Here is a 20,070-nt window from a genome sequence, read left to right on the forward strand (position 1 = left end):
GGGGGGTTGTTATGTTAGTTGTCTAGACGTTGTTTTTCTGGGGGTGAGGGGTTTTGAAAGCTGGGGGTTATTGTAATGAATGACTTGAGATAAGAGACCCAGCGGTGCGGGATAGTTTTCTCCTAAAATTTGATGATAAAGCCAGATGTTTAGGAAATTCCTTGATTCTCCACTGGTATTTGGTATTTGCGATCCAGAAGTTGAACATCTTTTGTGTGGTTTGTCTTTTGTTCACTGAAGTTTTCTTTGTAGCTGCACACATGGGATTGTCCCACACGTGGGATTGTCCCACACGTGGGATTGTCCCACACATGGGATTGTCCAAGGGATGTCCATGTTCCGTGTGCACTTTGAAACAAGGGCCCAGAGTTGCTCAAACAGTGCATGCCTGTGTCCAAGTGTCTTTATGTTCAAGATATATTTATTTATTTATTAATTTATTCAATCACCCTCTCGGATTCCTCTAAATTATTTATTCATCAGTGTGAGTGGAAATCAGTGGTGAGAGAGTGAGAGTGTGTTTTGTGTGTTTGTGTGTGTACCGTGTGTTATCTGGGTGAGGGAGTTGTGCTTTCCTTTTGCGTGTCACTCTACCTGTGGGTTCAGACGTGACCTGTGAGTGAGCTAGGACACGTGGCGTGTGACACAACGTGTCTTAGTGTGAGAGGAGGAACGCCTTTGAAGGTGGTCAGCATTTTTTTAATACTTTTTTTTGTCAAATAGTTTCTTCAAGATTTAGTAAGTTTCTGAGCATATTTTTTTTTATCATGATACAAAAAAGTTTAGCCAAATTGTTTCGAAAATGAGAAACTGATTTCGTGTATACATATGGAATGGATAAAAAATGATAGGTTAGATTTTTGTAATGTCTTCAGGTCTCAAAATTAATTTGCAGCCTAGTGGTGTACCACATGAGCGTTTGTTCTGGTTCAGTTCTTGTTTGAAACTAGATTCGGGAAAATATCTGGATTTTGTACAACTTCTGGCCAATCTTTGAGAAGCTGTTGACTTTATATAAAAATAATCTTGAAACGAGATGTATTAAACTTCAACAATATGATCCATACATTTTGAGTCCCCCACACACTCTCGTATCCATGGGTTCTGGAAAGTCCGTTTTGGGGTTTTTTAAAAGCCAGTTAGCACTCTGAAGTACAAGTCATTGCTGCGTGTTTGTTGGACTGAATGAGCAGCTGGCCAGCCTATTGAGTGTATGCCTATGCCGTCTCTATCAGTAGCTGGCCAGCCCATTGAGTGTATGCCTATGCCGTCTCTGTGCTAGTGTGTCCCTTTCTCTTGTGCCTGTGGTCCAATTCAACGTATGAGTGAACATTCCATGCATCATTTCTAAAGTGAGATTGAAATTGTGGTCTCATCTCGTGGCCACTTGTGAAAGGAACAGCAACATGTCACCACTTGTCTCGTCTCTCACGCCTGTTTAGGAACTCGTATAACCCTATCCGTACGCCGTGTTTTACTATCGTATCCATACGAAGTGGGGAACTCTGTGCCACCACTTTCCAAAGAGGAAATTTACTCGTTAATCCAATCTGTACGCTTTGTAAAGCAGTCTGTCAAAATGATTTTTTGAGAAATACTGAAAGTTTCAAAGAGATCTTCGTACTAGAAGTTTTCTAAAATGTGAAGAATACAACCCGGGGGGTACAAAATGACCCCTGGGCGTACGGATAGGGTTAATGTGTCCCGTCAGTGTGCCTGTATGTGAGAGAGAGAGAGAAAGAGAGTGAGTAAGTGAGTGAGTGAGAGAGAGGAAGGAGAGAGAGAGAGAGCATATTTGTGTGTAACGGAGAAAGATGTTAAGTCTGATTGGTATGAACATTGTAGTTTTTGTGTACAATTTTATTGTCAGTCTTCTGTGCAGCGTGCCATATTCGTATAGGCTCTCTCTCTCTCTCTCTCTCTCTCTCTCTCTCTCTCTCTCTCTCTCTCTCTCTCTCTCTCTCTCTCTCTCTCTCTCTCTCTCCCTTGCACTCTCTCACTCTTTCTCTCTCTCTCTCTCTCTCTCTCTCTCTCTCTCTCTCTCTCTCTCTCTCACCCACCCTCTCTCACCCCCTCTCTCTCTCTCTCTCTCTCTCTCTCTCTCTCTCTCTCTCTCTCTCTCTCTCTCTCTCTCTCTCTCTCTCTCTCTCCCTCCCTTCCCTGTGGTGGTGGAGAGAGTTATCCTTACCTAGAACATGCACTGTGAGATAGCTGGGTGGAAATCGCCAGTCAAGACCAATGAACCCCGATTCAGCATTTGCTACTTAATGATATTTATGAAGTGTACATGAATTTTAATGCTGACATTTTGAATTAATCTGAAACTTTCTGTTGCCAATTTGATTGTCACCTTTCAATTTCTGTAAACACCATGGGATTTGATCTATACATACATATATATATATATATGTATGAAAGATTCTGATTTAGCATAATAAAGATATTATTGTCACCCTAGCAAATGTCACCTCAGCTGTGTGTACGTTCTGCGTTGTCACCCTAGCAAATGTCACCTCAGCTGTGTGTACGTTCTGCGTTGTCACCCTAGCAAATGTCACCTCAGCTGTGTGTACGTTCTGCGTTGTCACCCTAGCAAATGTCACCTCAGCTGTGTGTATGTTCTGCGTTGTCACCCTAGCAAATGTCACCTCAGCTGTGTGTACGTTCTGCGTTGTCATTCATCCCGACTGTCTGTGGGAAATGTTATCATGACTGTCTGTGGGAATAAAATCTGTGGGAAATGTCTGTGGGAAATGTGGCAGTGTCTGTGCTGTCCTTTGACCTGTATGAGGACGACGCCCATCTATGCTACTTCTTTGTGTCTGATTGTAAGCTGTAGAGACATGACGTAATACCATAAGAGGTGGGGTGGGGTGGGGGGGGGGGACTTTGTCTATGTAAGCATGTACATGAATATGTATTATTTGTACAAGATGCCTATTTTTTTATATATAATATTTCAAACTGAATTGAACTAAAAGTGTTCAAGATTGACATCCTATTCAAAGAGCTTGCATTTCACAATACCCGTAGCCCTTTCTCCATCTTCACAGTTTCTGTTGATGGTTTTTGTTAATTAACTATAGACGGTAAAGACAACACGAAAGCTCAAAGTCAGTCTACTTTGTACATATAGTAGATAGCCACACAGTGTGTGTACATGCGTGACAGTGTACAAACCTATGCACTAGGAAGAATCTGTACATAGACTACTCAGTGGTCGCTCCATCTGTCTTTGAGTTTGAATAAGTAGGTGGCTTTGTTCTTGCTCCTGGACTTGCGATGTTGAATCTAGCTTTGTAGGCCGTCGCTATGCAGAAGATGAATGTAGGCATATATGCTTTCTATTTGCGGAAAGCCTATAGACTGTCGTTTTATTTTAGTTTTGAGTTCGTAGAATTTGCGTTCCTTGAAATGGAAATGGTTTCTAATCTTATTTGGTTGTATTTCTGTATTGCCATTGTTGCTGTCGATACCAGGCTTTTTTCTTTTATTATTATTAATTTTTTTTAATATTCTGGTATTCCAGAGGATCTTGATGGTGGTTGCCACTGATTGGTCCTTCTCTGATCCTCTTCCCTGGTGTTTTCTCTTACTATCGTGTTTTCTCTGTCATGAGTTTTTGGTTCCAATAGTTGTGCGTCACCTTTAGGCGGTGGCTGCTCTCAACTCCAAACTTTGATGTTACTCAGGGAGGAGGCAGACTTGGCTGAACGTCTCCTCAAAACTCAAAGTAATTTGGGAATGAAGGTGAAGTTCTGTGACAAGTTTTTTCGGCCACTTAGGGTCATTTCTCAGGGTAGGATTGTTGCAATTAGATTATTACGCTGTCAGTTCGTTATGAATAGACAATGTCTGACCCATCTTGGGAAGATTAGGGGAAGGGTTTGTGTTTTATATGTGTGGGTTTTTTTAATTGGGTAATGTGAGGGGAGATACAGAGTAAGGCATCTTGAAAAGTATGTAGTTTACTTTGAGGGATATTAGAACTTCCTCTTGTTTGTTTTAGATGTCTTTGATTTCTTCAAGGTTTTCCTTCACACACGAATGATAATGATGATGAATGCACGGTTTGTGAGATGGAAGTTTAGATATATATACATATATATATATATATGAATATGTATATATATACATATATATATGTGTGAGTGCAAGTATTGAGCACCTTACCTGATGTTGCATGCGTTATATTTCATGTATAGGAGACGATAGATTTCTCATAGTATGAAAGTCTGTGACTGAGAGCAGTAGAGAGTGATAGATGGGTGTGACTGTGAGGAGTAGAGAGTGATAGATGGGTGTGACTGTGAGGAGTTGAGAGAGATGGATGGGTGTGACTGTGTCTGCTGTATAATACGATGGGTTCTGTCAGTCGGTTGCTATTGCTATGATGATAGTGCCAAACAAGGTTTTCATTTTGAGTGTGGTCGTGTCTCACGTTGTCTTCAGTTTGTACACATTAGGTAATGTCTGTTTATTTTGGTTGGACAAAACTTGTGTTCGATTTGCCTCAAAGTTTGCGAGAGTCGTGACTTTTTTGTTGGAATATCAACTTTATGTAAATGTTCTGTCCTAGCTCCTGGGTACATTATGATTACTTTCAATGGTATGTTTTCTATTTTTTATGATTTGCTGACGCAGATGGGACAGTCGGTCAGTTTTCTGTGAGGTTGTATGTTCCCTTTTTCATGTTTGTTTATTTTTTGCCATGTCCTCCTTGTACGTATGTGGTCACTTGTTCGTTTGTTTGTTTGTCTGTCTGTGTGTTCATCATGTCTGTCCAAGCGGACCACCACCGCCATTGTCGTCTGTCGTCTGCGACGTGTCATGTCATGTCTTTGTGTGCCCTGGTGACGTCACTTCCTCTTCCAACCACCTCCATCCCGCGTCGTGTGTGTGTGCGTGTGTGTGTGTGTGTGTGTCAGCACTTAGCTCACGCTCGCCCTGTGTTAACTCCGACTCTCTAGCCTTATTGGAAATAAAAGCTTTGCTATCTCATGCACTTTGTTGGCTTTATTTTTTAAATATTATTTATTAATTATTTTTTGCTCTTATATCATATATAAGATACGGGTGTGTGTGGTTGGCGGGTGCTCTGGTGCGGTTTGCTCCTAATTCTTTCCTATCAAACCTATCGTCCTTATCTCTCCTCTTTTGTGTTTGTTATTCTCTTGTAACACTTCTAATCTTGGACACTTATATGACCGGGGGCTCTCTTGGCCTAGAGGTTAAGGTGTTGGCCTCTCATTCAAAGCGCCCGGTTTCGAATCCAGGTAGCGACCGAAAAATGTTCTTCTCTAAAATTGTCTCCTTTCACCTCCTTTCCTGCTCTCTAACAATATTCTGTCGTCTGCTTTCGTCTCATCTTTCTGCCCCCACCCCCTCACCTCTTTGCCCCCTCCTTTGGACTCCTCTTTCTGCAGCCTTTCTACTGCTGCTCCTTGACTCCTTCTTACAGCTGTCTTTCTGCCACACCCCTGATCTTCTGGTAGGAAAGATCTACACCTAGCCTTCTCGGACAAGGGCGAAAAATCTCGGAGGGCCTGTGTGCAAGTTGCGCACGTTAAAGATCCCCTGGTGGTCTAAAATGGATAAGAGTAGGCTTCGGCCGCCACCGGGGCAAAATTCAAAATTCCCTACTAACTAAAAGTATTAGGTATGTCCCGCGCGCTCATATGACCTTATGCAGTTGCGAGCGCCGTAAAACACTTACGGGAAACAAAACGGAATCTTTAGTGCAATAAAGTGTAGGCCTACACTATAAAAATATTTTTTGTAACAATTAATGGCACGGAACAAAACAACTATTTTCTCCGATTTTTTCAACCATGAATCATCACATTTTATAATTGTTTCGTTTTAGTTTTAGTAAGAGTTTTCCGGCACTTGCAATACAATAAGGTCATATTAATTAAGTGCCGAAGTTTAGAGGTGTTGCAGAGAGTAACAAGCACAGAAAGAAGAAGGAGGAGAGATCTGGACAATAGATGTTTGATAGGAAAGGAGTAAACCACTCCAGAGCACCCGCCAACCACCCACTATAATTGTTTTTTAAGCAAAAACAAAAAACGCACAAGCATATTCGCAACTGCACAAAAGTGGGTTACATGTTTTTCACGTCTTTTACCCGTCCTTTATAATACTATCAATATAATATATTACTGAGGGTTGTTTGAAGCTGTGTTTGATGAATGGCACATTCTCACTGATGTCTAATACAGTAAAAAAAAATAAAGTCAAGAGTGACGGCATAAAACCAAGGCACCTTCATCAACTTCCTCAACTCCTGTCGCTGTAGCCTATCTCAATCTGACGATTCCCCCTCACCGTAATGTGTTTCTCGTCAGACTTCTAGGAAAGTTGGAGCAGAAATCCTTTACAATTCCACTCGACATTAATTATCAGGAGATCGTAATAAATCTAATGCGTGGACTAAAGTTTTACCACTAAAACGTGTCATTGGTGAGCTTTGACGTGGGCCACATGCAAAAATGAAATTTAAATATGTGTGTGAGAAGCGGAGTGTTATGAACAACCCCTTTTTCCGCGGGATGGTTATTTAATGTGTAGTATATAATATAATATGCACTTAATTGATGAAGATGATTGTTTTCTTTTCTTTTATCTAGCCTCAATTGATATGGAAACCTGTGATAAAGTTGAGACACAGTAATACAAACTGCTGTGTAAGATGTGGGGGACAATCACCCTTGAAAGAGATATTTGAGGATAAATTAAGTTACACCACACATTTTTGACCGCACTCTCATGATAAATTAATTAATTAAAGAATTGAAGCTGGAATCGAAGACATAAACGCGACCATAAAAAAGAGAAGATGGAGATATGTAGGAAAAGTTCTAAGAATGCCGAAGACAAGATTGCCCTTTCAGACATAGTATTGGAGACCATCTGGAAAAAGAAAAGGGGGTAGACCAGCTGGAAGCTACAGAGGCTCTATATTAGGGATTAGACAATTACCCAAGACCTGGAAGTACTGAGGCGGTATTTATCTTTGACTGTCGAGATACCAACAAATATCATTTACTGATATAACAACTGATAACAACAAAATTAATAACAACTGATAACAGCAAACGTCCTAATTTAGTTTTTTTCCGATAAATTGTTACTTTCGATTTTACTTTCGATTTGAATGTAAACCAAAAAAGGGACGTACGCGACTTCCGGTCATCGTTAAAGAATATTCTACTTCTGGTAGTTGCTCGAAGTTGTGCACATTAAGTGAGGGCCAGGTTGACCTCATGAATATTGATTTTTGATGGTGGAATCAAAGCATTTTTGTGTTATTAGTTGTTGTTTGTTGTTATCAGTTGCGGTATTATGTTTGTCAAGATAACAAAAAATAACAACAGATAACAACCAATCACAACTGATTACCTTAAAAACCAAGTCAAAGTAACTAAATTAGGACGTTTGTGTTGATATGTTTCGTTATTTTATTGTTATCAGTTGTTATTTGTTATCTCGACAAAGGTAAACACTGAAATCGAAAGTAACGACTTATCGAAAAAAATAAAATAAATTAGGACGTATGTGTTGATATTTGTTGTTATTTTGTTGTTGTGTGTTGTTATTTGCTGTTATCAGTTGTTATTAGTTGTTATCAGTCGCTATCTGTTGTTTTCAGTTGTTATTTGTTTTTATATCGACAAAGATAAATACCCGTACCGAGGTTCAAGAAGGTGGCGCAGCCGCCAGGGACAGGCGTATGTGGAGTCGGTTGCTCTCCGCCTTATGTTTGCTGACTGTATTGAGAGAGAGTAAATTTACAAGTAACGTGTATTAATCTAATTAAGTGGTCTGCATGTCGATCTAGATCTAGTACCACTGACCTTAGTGTCTAGTACATGTATTGATGTATAAATAATTAATCAAAGAATGCTTTGTTACAAAGAGGTTGTAATAGTACTAGAGGTCACAGTTGTAACGTCACCCACATAAACCCACTATGGCTGTGAGGGCCCACTCAGCTCGCTTTGTCGCCATTGTTGAGAGGATTAGAAACAGCGCTGTCACGCTGCGCGTCCTTCGCAACGCCTATAGGTCTTCATATAGTCTGAAGCTCAGTTCGGTTTTATTTTAATTTTTTTTTTTTTTTAATTGCTGTTGTTGTTTAATCATATAACATACACGCATACGCAATACCACACCTGGCATGCTGACCGATTGTGAGAAACGTAATAGCACTTAAATGTGGGCTTCCAATGAACAGAGAGATGTGATATGAGGTATTGTTTGTTTTTCCCGGGTGGGGTGGAGGGAGACATAGTGAGTAATTGAGTTTGTTAAGAAAAAGGGGGGATCAAGGACTGGTGATGGGTCTCATTTAAATATTGAGAAATACCTAAGCGTCTCAAACAGCTTTTCCCAATCCAGCCAAAGGACAGTTATATACTGACAAAATGGATTGCTTTAATGTCTTGCTTGTTGTCTACACTCTCCTTCTACTCATGCACAGCTAAGGTCTTCATAGAGTATGAAGGGGAACTAAGACTGGGTTAATAATTATTTAATATAATATAATTAATTCGTTATCGTCTCAAAATGATCAAATCAATTATAATTGTAGTCTGGGAAACTGTAACTCACCCACTGTACGGATCGTGTGCGCACACCCAAAGAGCGTTAACTTGCACCTATCGGGCACAAATAATTAAAATGACAATACTTTAAAATTCAAAATTTAGATAAATAGCCGGATTATCTTAAACGTTCACATTATTATAAAAAATCGGTGTTGATTGGTAGTGGAATTTGGCTACACAGCACCCCATCTTCCATGAACCCCCACTGCTACTGTTGCGCCTGCTGTTTGGCATCGGTCCCGCAAATGAGACGGAATATTATTACGCCGGTCTTATTGGTGGGTAGCTACGCCTGGTTGGTAACTTTATATTCTTTCATCTCAACAACATCAACAGTGGTTCTTTTCTGTTCAGCCAGCCTCGAATGTGTGCTAGAGTTGCAGCTGAAGCTTCAAGCAGCTTCTCAGTCACATTCCTGATTCCAGAGGGCCGATACGAGCGCCTTGTTGTGGTCAGCGGGGCTAAATCTAGACATACTGTTTGGGCAACACACAACAAAAGATTTCAATTTAATTATATTTTTATTTTAACAAGTGATCATCAGATCCATCTCATTCATTTTTTCTTAAGGGCTGATGGGGCACCTGGGGTCTATTTTGGCTATTACAAGGCCTAGAGTGCCCATATTTGCTGGGGTACATCGTGTGTTATTGGGGATTTTAAATCACTAGTTAAAAAAGTATATTATTGTGAATCGGTTGCTGTGAAAACGGTAGCCATATTGGATTTTGTATACTTTTTTAAATCCCATTTTATTCCCTTATTTAATAACCGATTCACTTCTAATTTGGCATGCCAGCAGTAGGCTAAATAATATGTAGCTCTTAAATTTTGCTTGTTGAATTTTTACCTGCTTTAGTTTCACACTTTCAATTGGGATGTTGCACAAAAAAGTGTAAAAGGGAAAATTCATGCTTTCTAAACCCATAAATCAAAAACTACTCCATTAATTTAAGAAATTCAACAAGCCAAAATTTAGAACTAGGTGTTTTTGGTATCCTGTGAAAGTTACATTGAAATTGAACAAGAAACAGAGCAGAAAAATGAGATAATGTGTGGAAAAAATAGAATTGTGAGAAAATAGCCGAAAAAGGTAAGAAAAGACTAGAAAACAAGTGCTTTCGCAGAAAACACTGGCAAAACAACACAGCTTCAGGGTGTAGCAAGGCTTACATGGTATATGTTTCTGAATATTGTTCAGGAAATGTCCAAGTACTATAATATGTAATAACCCCAATTTGCAAAATTTGACCCCAAAACGCGGTTTCTAGGTGCCCCGCCAGCCCTTTAATTTACTCACCCACAATATGGTCTCACCGTGTTTAAAGGCCCTATTTGCATTATTTGGAGATTGCCTGGTCCATTTAAAGGTAAACAACAAGAAAAATTCCTATAAGTACATTTTAGCGACAGGCAAATCACATGAGAAAAAAATCAAACGTCAAAAAACTTAGCAGAGTGCTGGCCTCTTATTCCTCTCCGGAATGGCCGCGCCCGGCGCGCGCCCTCACATTTGATACTCGTGACGTCATAGCTAAGCCCTCTAGTTCTAACCTCTTTGCTTTGTTGTTGAAGGGAAATCACTCTACACCTTTGTTGGGTTTGTTAGTAATCAAGAGTTATTTCCCGTCTTTCTAATCGAGGCACTCGACAACCTTTGACCTTTCTGTTTGCAGTTTGCTAGGCTATCTACAACAACAACTGCGGCAACCTGCGAGGTTTCTGCTTGTGTTCCAGATATTATCTAGTTGTGCAGTCAGCAGTCAGCAGTCTTATCTTGTCTTCTTGTGTGTGAGTGTGAGAAGTGAGAGTGTTTTTGGCCTGACGCAGTCTGCATTGCGCGTATGTGAGGTCTCTGCTCTCTAAACTCTCTTGTACTGCAAAGTAGCAAAGCGTACCGGCTTCTCAAGTCATCATCATCACCATCAAAGTAAAGAGATCATCATTCATATAAAGTTTAAAGGTGAGGATTCGGATTGAATGGTCAGCGTGGAGAATAGTGCGTCCATGCCATTGTTTGCCCTTGGGCTTGGGTCGGTGTTGCGGGTCAGCATGGACAATAGGGACAGTGTCCGATTCTAGATTTGCACCCCATGCCAGAATATAGATTAGATCTAGATCTAGAATCTAATATAGATCTAGTCAATTAGCCTACCTTTTGAAAACACAACTAAAATCTAATAGGCCTACTACTAGATTCTAGATCTAGATCTAGATCTAGATCTAGATTCTAATTGCCCCCCCCCCCCCCCCCCAACTCCAGAGACTTGAAAACTGCCTTGGACGGGATTTAACTTTGACTTTGGTGGACCCACCATGTTTAAAACTAATAAAACATTGGAAGAGGCTAGCCGTACTTAATGACGGCTAGACTGGCAGCCTAAAGTCCTAGGCCTAAAGCACACTGATGACAACAGTTGGGGGGGGGGGGGGGGGGGGGGCTTGGCAAGCCCTGGCAATAATAGTGATAATAATATTTTTTTTAAACCCATGAGAACAGAGAAAGGAAAAGTGGACCAGGAACAGTTGGTGGCGTTGCACAGCACCCACATTAGAAATTGCAGTATGCCTTATAAAAAAGCCCAACTATGATACAATTTATAGAGTAGAAATTATCCTTGGGACCTTTCTAGGTCTAGAATTCTAAAGTCTAGCACTATATTATTATTTATTGTAATTGTGCAATTACCTAAGTTGCCTCATTCAGCAGAGAGCAATATTTCACGCCGTTTTGGATAATGATAATTATAGCGTAGCGCAATACTCATGTACTCAACTGTGGATAAAAATAGCATTTTTGAAATGCTGTAACTGATTGCTAAAGATGTTAGATAAAGATCAGTTCAATGCGATTGCTCATGCAGTGCAGATGCGAATTTGCTCAAGTATTTGTTTAATTCAGAGGAGTTACAATATTCTGTAATTTGTGTTATTGACCGATAATGTGAATCTATGTTCAACATGTTTCTTTGATGTAAACCTAGTGCACTTGTTAATTTACAGTGTGGTTCATTATTTTGTCCGTCGTTGGGTGACCTTTTCACCCAGGCAACTCAACCAGCTTTTTTATTCGACTTCCGTTTTTGTTTCTGAACTGTTTGTGCTACTTGTATGGGGGTAGGCCGGGACCACTTCTCCCGAAGAGTGCCTATATGACTATACCCAAAAAATACTCATCACATTATTATTCATTATAATATAAATTGGCAGTGCGTTTTTAAAACCTTTCACGGTATTCTTCTACTTTCCCTACCGTTTCACATTTTTTAGCTCTACTACATCCTTTTTCTACTGTACTACATTCTAAATATTGATGCACTGAACAGGAATATCGACTTCATTTCTGTCGCAATATTCCGCTATATAGCAGATTTCTGCTACCGCCATTTACTCCTCTAAACTCCTCTACCCAATAATTTAATGTACCACCACTCTCTGTACAATGTACCACCACTCTCTGTACAATGTACCACCACTCTCTGTACAATGTACCACCACTCTCTGTACATAATCAAAATTGTAAATGTTTGACATTTGGTAAGCGACTCTTTTACTTGAAATTATAGATCTAAACCCTCAGATTGGTATAAAATAACCTTGATTTGATAAATTGATGGTTTTTATTTGAGTATTCCAGGGTTGAACTGCAATAATAATGGGTGTCTCACGAAAATGGTTTTCTGTCGCGATCACGCGGAAAGTTCCTCTTTTCTCAAATTCTGAGTTGAGACCCATGATAAAGACCAGCTGTAGGCCTACATTCCCCCAGAAGTTTTCAACAGTAACTGAACAGTTTATAAAATTTGTGGGGCTCGAACCACAATCTCAGTTTGTTCCTTTCATGGATGATTCTAGCTTTTGATAGGAGTTGAAATTGGAAGGAATACTTTAATTTTTAAAAATTTCCGTCAGTATTACGTAATGAATAATGGCTCTTTTTGTTGCAGCTGGGATGTTCTGTTATAATATCCTTTCTTACTGAAATCTCTTCTTGTTCTTATTGACTTTCAAAAAGCGAAAGATGACTTGTCGCCTGGTTTCAGTGATAAAATTAGCGAGAAAATAGCTTCCAAAGTTTGGTGACTTCCAAAGTTTTAGATGATCTTGGAAACTGTAAATTTGATTTTTCTGTGCTTTCAATAAAAGTTTTCAGTAAAATTCACCCAGCAGTATATTTTGCAATGGACTTAAAAGGCGTTGAGCCAAAAAATATAGATCTAAATTCAATAAAAATTTCCAAACTGGAATAAAAATACTGTTTTCTTCAATTTTATTATTTTAACGAGCGCCTGATTTCACCACATTGCCTCACATTTGATTTTGCTCTTTCTTTTGATTTTCTGGAGCAACACTTCTCATTTAACAGATACTTTCTGATTTTGTCCCCTCAGATTTTTCTTAAAATGAGGTCACTAAGCCTTCTGACCTGTGCCCGAAATCTGGTCTCAAATAATTTGCTGCGGAATGAGTTGAAGGGGAAAACCTTGACCTTGGCTAGGATCCATCATCGAGGACTTGCGACGTCCTCGGTCAGCATTGTTGACCTGCGCAGCGACACTCTGACAAAACCGACTCCGAAGATGAGGGAGGCGATGAAGAATGCTGTGGTTGGGGACGACTGTTATGGAGAGGACCCCACTGTGAACAGTAAGTTTTGTAGAACTGGCAATATTCTGTGACAACAGATGATACTTTTACTACCGTGGAGTCCGCTTAAAGTGAACTCCTTAGGACCAGAAGAAAGTGTTCACTTTATCCAAGGTTCAGTTTAACCATTTTAGTAGGATGGAGGTCTAGAAACAGTAGCTACGCGCAGTGGTGGTGGGTCTAGGGTGGAGTTGGGGTGGGGGGACAACACAGCGGGTGAGCCTGGACTAGAGCTCTTTCTTTCTGACTGGGATTGCCGTTGCCAACGCCGAGCTGGGATTGTCTGACGGTGCCCGAGGCAAAGAATTTTATTTTCACAGCATGGGGGCAGTGACACAGTCGGTCTGTCGATATGGCAAAGAATTGACAGGTTTTAATCAGCTGTGCTTTGTTGCTGTATAGAGTGTTTCCGATGTCTGGGGAGGCAGGTAGGTAGGTGCTACGCAGGTCACAAAGTGCTGGGCAGTTAAAGAGGTGGTGTGGTACTGTTTCATCCTGGCAGTCGCACAAAGGGCAGTCGGGTGGGGTATCCTTGCGGATCCTATTAAGGTAGGAATTTAGTGGTATGTGTTGTGTTCGCAGGCGAAATATCGTGACTTGTTCTCTTCTACTCAGGGACTTTATTGCATCTTTAGAGTTCGGGGCTGTCATGTGTGCAAATACAGTTCTTCCAGTTTTGCCCATTGCCCATCCATTCAGCCACTGTTCCCTGGTGTTGCATTTGATGATGTTCTTGGCTGTCTGTTGTGATACTGGGTTGTGTATGTGAACAGCATAATTGTCTTTCTTTGGTGATAAATTTTATTTCCAGAATTGCAAGATGTCTGCGCAAGCATGCTGGGAAAAGAAGCGTCTCTGTTTGTTCCGACTTGCACTATGGCAAACATCACAGCAGGTTGGTTCTAAATCTAATGTTAAAACAAGTGCTTGGTGATTTTGAGTTCAACTTTGTTATAGTTCCAATGTACCCCAGTTACGATATTTGCTGTATAAGTACTGGCTTTCTGTTCTATCGGCAGTGCTAGGATGATCGACCTTGTGTCGATATATGCCACTACTGGGCTGTTACTAACAATTTTCTTTGATACTAAGTTATCGAATAAACGGAGGCGGGGGGAGGTGGGAGGTAGGAATAAAAAAGGGGGGAGGTGGACAAGTGGTACAAAATTAATAAGGGGGGGCACATTCAACCTCATACCCCTGTACTAGTAGGAACAAAGTCTATTTTGTTTCTCCTTCAGTGAATAAAAGAACAAGAGATCATTAAATTTTAGTGATTTTAGTAAGTTACTGGGACAACTTTTCCCATTTAGGGACAAACCAGTTTCATTAAAAAATATAGACCAATGTACCATGGTTTTTAAAATGTCCAGGAAATTGAGGTAACCAACCCGGCATTGGTACTAATACTGAGGGTAATTTGCCATTTACCAAAAAAAAAAGAAGTTTCATTCAGATATCTAGATTCTAGATGTAATGTTTCGCTTGAACATCGGTCGTGGCAAGAATGGGGGGGTATGGAATAAGGGGCCAGGGAGGGCGCTAAAAACCTGAAAATTAATAAGCGAGAAGAGGGGGGGGGGAGGGGGCTTATTGGACACCTTTGAGTACCCTTCTCTAGTCATGACATCATCTTTTTCTCCCTACCCATTTTTCAAATTCATGACATGGTCTAAACCCCTCCCACCCCACCCCACCCCTTGTCATGGCAGTCATTGTTCATGCTAGTGGTGGCTTCAGCGAAATCCTGCTAGGTGAAGATTCCCACATGTTCCTGTACGAGGTGGCTGGGATGGCTCGGGTAAGTTCTCAACTCTTTGATCACACTGGTTTTTTTTTGTGGGGGCCGATCTGTGATTGGTTGAAAGCTTTTACCAGGTACTCGCAGAGGTGCGACTCATAAGCTACAACCTTTGTGCTGTTGAAGCTAGAGAGGTGAGCAGAGTAAGCCTGATTCCCTGTAAGGATTTCTCTGTTGACATCCACCCCTTGGCGCTCATATGACCTTATGCAGATGCGAGCGCCGTAAAAACCTTACTAAAACAAAAACGATCTCTTCTCTCCTCAATAGTGGATAGTTGTTTTGGACTGGTTTGACTGTATGTGAGTGGGGGTTGGTGGGAGGAGGGGTGATAATGTTTTTTTCTCCCGGCTTACTGTGTCTCCTCTCCTGCTGTCTTTTGGACGGGTCTGTGGACAGAGGGTTTGGTCTGGCGAAATAGTGCTGCTTGGTACCCCTCAGTCTCTCTGTCTGTCTCTTTCCCTTCTGGCACTGCGGTGTCAACACTCACTCGGGGGTCTTTGAAAAAATACTGAACGTGGGTTGCTTAAATGTCCCAGCAAACATGTTTTGACAGGATATTTGACGGGACATTTCAGGAATACGTGGTCCATAGTCTAGTCCTCCTCTTTGCAGGCTCGACAGTGGGTGGTTTGCTTCTTCTTTCCTTTCAAACATCTATCGTTATTATCTCCCCTGCTTCTTTTTTTGTGTTTGTTACTCTCTTGTAACACCTCCTATCTTCGGCACTTCTATGACCTTTTTGTGTTCCAAGTGCTGTAAAACACTTTTACTGAAACTAGAACTTGCAGGCTGGACAGGACGGATCTGGGTTGTCTGCTGACGGCATTTTGTGTAGAGATACGTTCACCCCCCGGGGCAGTAGTGTCTTTAGGCCATTCCCAAAGGGGGGACATTTCTCGTTCAAGCACAGCAGCATTGTAAATGGGCTGACTCATGTCACGCTCATAACTGTGCCTGATCTACAACAGGGAACTGCTGCTTTTTCTTTCCTGATCCTTACTATTGTCATTTCCTCTATTTCTTTTGTATGTTTGTCACTCTCTTGTGACCTGCTATTTCCAGGGTGCCTTGGTAGTCGAAGCAGACCTTGTGCTGTTGAAGCTAGAGAGGTGAGCAGTCTAAGTCTGATTCCCTGTAGAGACTTCTCTGTTGACACCCACCCCTTGGCGCTCATATGACCTTATGCTGTTGCGAGCACCGTAAAAACCTCTACTAAAAAAAATAATACAAAATAAAAAGAGATACGATTTCAGATTGGGCGATTTTCAACCAGTTGTCAATGTGAAGTCTGTTCCAAATGGCCAGTTATAATTTGTGTATCATGTGAAAAGGTCAGAATCTTCTCATAAAAACTACCCCGAAAAAGAAATGAAAATGGGATTTTTTTCACAGTAGTGCCTACCTGTATATATATGACAGGTTGGGGTTGGAAAATGTTTGTGTTTGTGGTTGACGGGTGCCATGGTGTGGTCTACCTCATCTTCTTCTTGTAACCCCTTTGTGACTTTAGGTGTTTTTTTCCAGCTTTTACTGGGTCCAATTTTTGCTATCCAGGATGTTGAGCAGTTTCAGTCAAATTTTCAGTCTCGTTAAAATTTAAAGAGTTACGGGATTAGTATATTTTCGTTATCACAGATTTTGAACTTTTAAAACAATGTTTAATTTGGTAAAATTCAGTTCAAAGAACAGTTATAAAATCCTGTATGGTGGGTTTTAGGACTTGCATTGTACAGGACGATGGCATTTTGTCTCAAAAATGTTTGTTATAAGTTCAGTGTTTTGGAGCTATCACAAAAGGTTTAAATATTGCTGCTTTTTTAATCTAAGATTTGATTCTTACTTTTACCTTTACTATGCTGACTGTATGTACTCACCAACCATGCTTTGACAGAGCTCAGTTTTGATATTACTGCTGGGAGTCTCAGCTTCTTTTTTCTGCTTTCTAACCCATCTGGTTCCTCAGTTTGTTAATGGGGGACTCTTCGGGAGAAGTTGTCCCGGCCTAACTCCATAGACATTTACATTATGTACACAATTGGAAACAAAACCAGAAGTTGCCTTTAAAAAAAAAAGGGGAGTAGGGCTGCAGGGGGGTCTCCCCCTTGCTAAATTCACAAAATAATGGTTTGTATCAGTTTTTAGTTCCAAAATTGTTCTCTGCGCACTAAAAAAAACTTCAGAATTCAGAATAGTGCCGAAAATAGATCTAGTCTCAAATAGGTTTGGCAGGCAGCTTAGTTCAGTTTTTTACTCGACTTACGTTTTTGTTTCCGATTTTTTGTATCGATGTCTGTGGCGTTAAGCCGGGACCACTTCTACCGAAGAGTGGCGTTAATGGGTAGCTGGAGGGCCCCATAGGTTGGCCTGCTGTCTTTCTTTCACTCTATTTTTTCTGTCCTTCTATCTTGTTTTGGGAGGACTTCCGTAGCGAGCAATCACTTTGAGGCAGAGTAGAATAGAGGGCTAGGGGTCGGGGTGGTTGGCGGGTGCTCTGGTGTGGTTTGCTCCTTCTTTCGTATAAAAAATCTGTCTTCTCTATCTCTCTTCCTTCTTTTTTTGTGTTTGTTACTCTCTTGTAGCACCTCTAATGCACGGGAACACGCTCAAGTGAGTTAATGGGATCTTTGTTATGTTGGCATTTTGAGAGATATTGGGCTTCTGACAAATCTGGTTTTTAAAAATTTCTATTAACTCTACATTTTTATATTGTTTTTAAAAAATCTTTTTAAAAATTCATTTTGTTTGGGAGGGGAAGTCTGTGTACTTTTTTGTGATATAAGTGTGTTAAATTTATGTACCTTTTTCAGAAAAACAGAATGAAACGGATAAAAACTGAAATTTCTCATCCCATTGTAAGTTCTCCTTGCCATCGCATGACTTATTTTACTTACAGAAGCCCGCAGACCCTTCTAGATAAAACAGGGTATTTGTTTCCTTCATATTTTCAATAATTGTGGCTGGGACTAGAGAGCAGAGTCGAAAATATTCCACGTATTGTTGAGGAGAAAAGGGATGTTCTAAGACAGATGGATGTCTTGGACAATGGCATTATAATCTAGTACAAATATAAGGTTGGGGGAGGGGGGGGTGGTAGGAATATGTCGTTTACACAGGCGATGGTTAGGGACAGGTGGCTGTTAGAGAACATCTGAGTGTAACACTTTTTGCCACTAGAGAACATCTGAGTGTAACACTTTTTGCCACTAGTGAACATCTGACTGTAACACTTTTTGCCACTAGAGAACATCTGACTGTAAAACTTTTTGCCTCAAGATCGACTGACTTAACATTTGTGAGTCACAAAGGAAGATGAGTCACTTAGCTTTGTGACAGGCTTAGTGGAGTTCTGGCTCGGAACTTGCAGGTTATTAATCATCTTGCATGTGGGTCTAGTATGATTTTTAAAATCCTGAACGCCAGGGTTGAGTAGTTCGGGGTCAGTTACAGCAGCTGTTATAATTACGTGTTACAGTTGTCCCTGCTTATAGTAAAATGCCCTTGCTGTTTAAATGCATGCTGTGCTTAACCCTTTCCACCCACGCAGCGCATAAAGTGCTCACCCTTTGCCCCCACGTACCAGGATGCAGATGGGGTACATCAGTACTATACAGCTGCATCTGGGCAAAAATACCCCTACCATTCTGATATTATCGCATGTTCACCAAAGAAAAGAATTAGAATTGGAACTGAAAACATTAGATCTAGTAGTAGTAGTAGTACATTCATCTCCCGAGTTTTCATCATGGCGTAGTGTAAAGCAGCACTCATGCCAGGTCTACTCAACATTTTTCCAAAAAATTTACTCCATTACAAACCGATTTTCGACCTCAAAAGGCCACGGAAATCATTCACAAAGGAAATTATAACTTAAACAGTGCACATGTCAAAGAGGAGATCATTGCCACGGCATTTTTGTTGCTGTTTCACACCAGACACCATGGCCAATCGGCGTCCCATGGGGGCAAAGTGTTAAAACGTTTAAGTTTTGTTTGTCTTCAACAATGTTCTCCTCTCCCATATGGTCGCTTTTAAGCACAAGGGGGCTATCCTGAAAAATGCCGTTTTGAGAAAATCGAAGGTAAAGTTTTTTTACCCTTGTTCAGTTTCTTTAAAAGATAAGGAGAGTTTTCTCTATAATCAAAACAAATGTATACACCACCAATGAAACCAAACTTTTTCTATAGGTAGGGCAATGCCCACTTTTGGTGTAGGTCAAGATTTCTGGAAACCCCCGAAATCTGGGTTAGCCTGCTTGTCCTTAAAAAGGACCATATTATGTGTTTGCTTCGCTTTGCAAAATCTGCCAATGGTAAGATGGGACAAAGCGAAGAACTCTGCGAGGTCTGGACACACCTCAAGAGGGAGCACGGACAGCCGCTGACCTGCATGGGACCTTCACCTTCCTCTTCACCTTCACCTTTACCTTCACCTATCTTGTAGTCCGGCTGACCGTTTTGACGCCATCTTCAGCTCTCCTGTAGTCTGACTGATCGTTGAGACACCACTGTAGATTTTACTACCAGCTTCTTCCTCGCCTCCCGGCTCCCAGCTTCCTGCAGTGTGGCGATATTCCAGTCCGCTCTTTGATATTATCTTCCCATCATTTACTCTGTCTGCTTCTCCATCTTGCTACTTCTGCATTTTCCTGTAGATTCATCTCAGCCTGTCCAGTAGATGGTTGTGTGAGTTGCCCGCACTACTTCAGTTTAAGAGGTCTTTTTTACTCAAGTTGAGAGGTCTTCGTTTGGCTTGATGGGGACACACTTAAGAAAAATATTAATAACACAAATTAGTTTCAATTACACAGCCCATTTCCACAGAGAAAGTGCTCAATGTCCTTTACAAAAAGGAAATTGTTTGGGGACTGTACACTTCCCCCTTACCTCGAGTTGGGCTGTAGAATTTTTGACAGTGGCTTCACGGTATTGTTGACTAATCATGTGCCCTGATACTCTGTGCCTCATTCCCATCCATCTTCCTGTGTGTAAAAGCTTTTCATGGAGCCCA

At 40.8% G+C, this 20,070-nt stretch overlaps 1 protein-coding gene across 1 annotated transcript in view; it reads left to right on the forward strand.

Annotated features, from left to right (window-relative positions):
- Nucleotides 1-10,228: 10,228 nt before the first annotated feature.
- LOC101852330 (probable low-specificity L-threonine aldolase 2) overlaps nt 10,229-20,070 on the forward strand; it is a gene marked incomplete in the record, with an annotated part of 27,309 nt that continues 17,467 nt past the window's right edge. The window contains 4 exon segments of the mRNA XM_035970511.1: nt 10,229-10,575; nt 13,004-13,259; nt 14,071-14,154; nt 14,972-15,060. Coding sequence (XP_035826404.1) covers nt 13,016-13,259; nt 14,071-14,154; nt 14,972-15,060 — 417 coding nt within the window.

This window comes from Aplysia californica, unplaced genomic scaffold, assembly GCF_000002075.1.
Source record: "Aplysia californica isolate F4 #8 unplaced genomic scaffold, AplCal3.0 scaffold00277, whole genome shotgun sequence".
Taxonomy (NCBI): Eukaryota; Metazoa; Mollusca; class Gastropoda; order Aplysiida; family Aplysiidae; genus Aplysia; species Aplysia californica.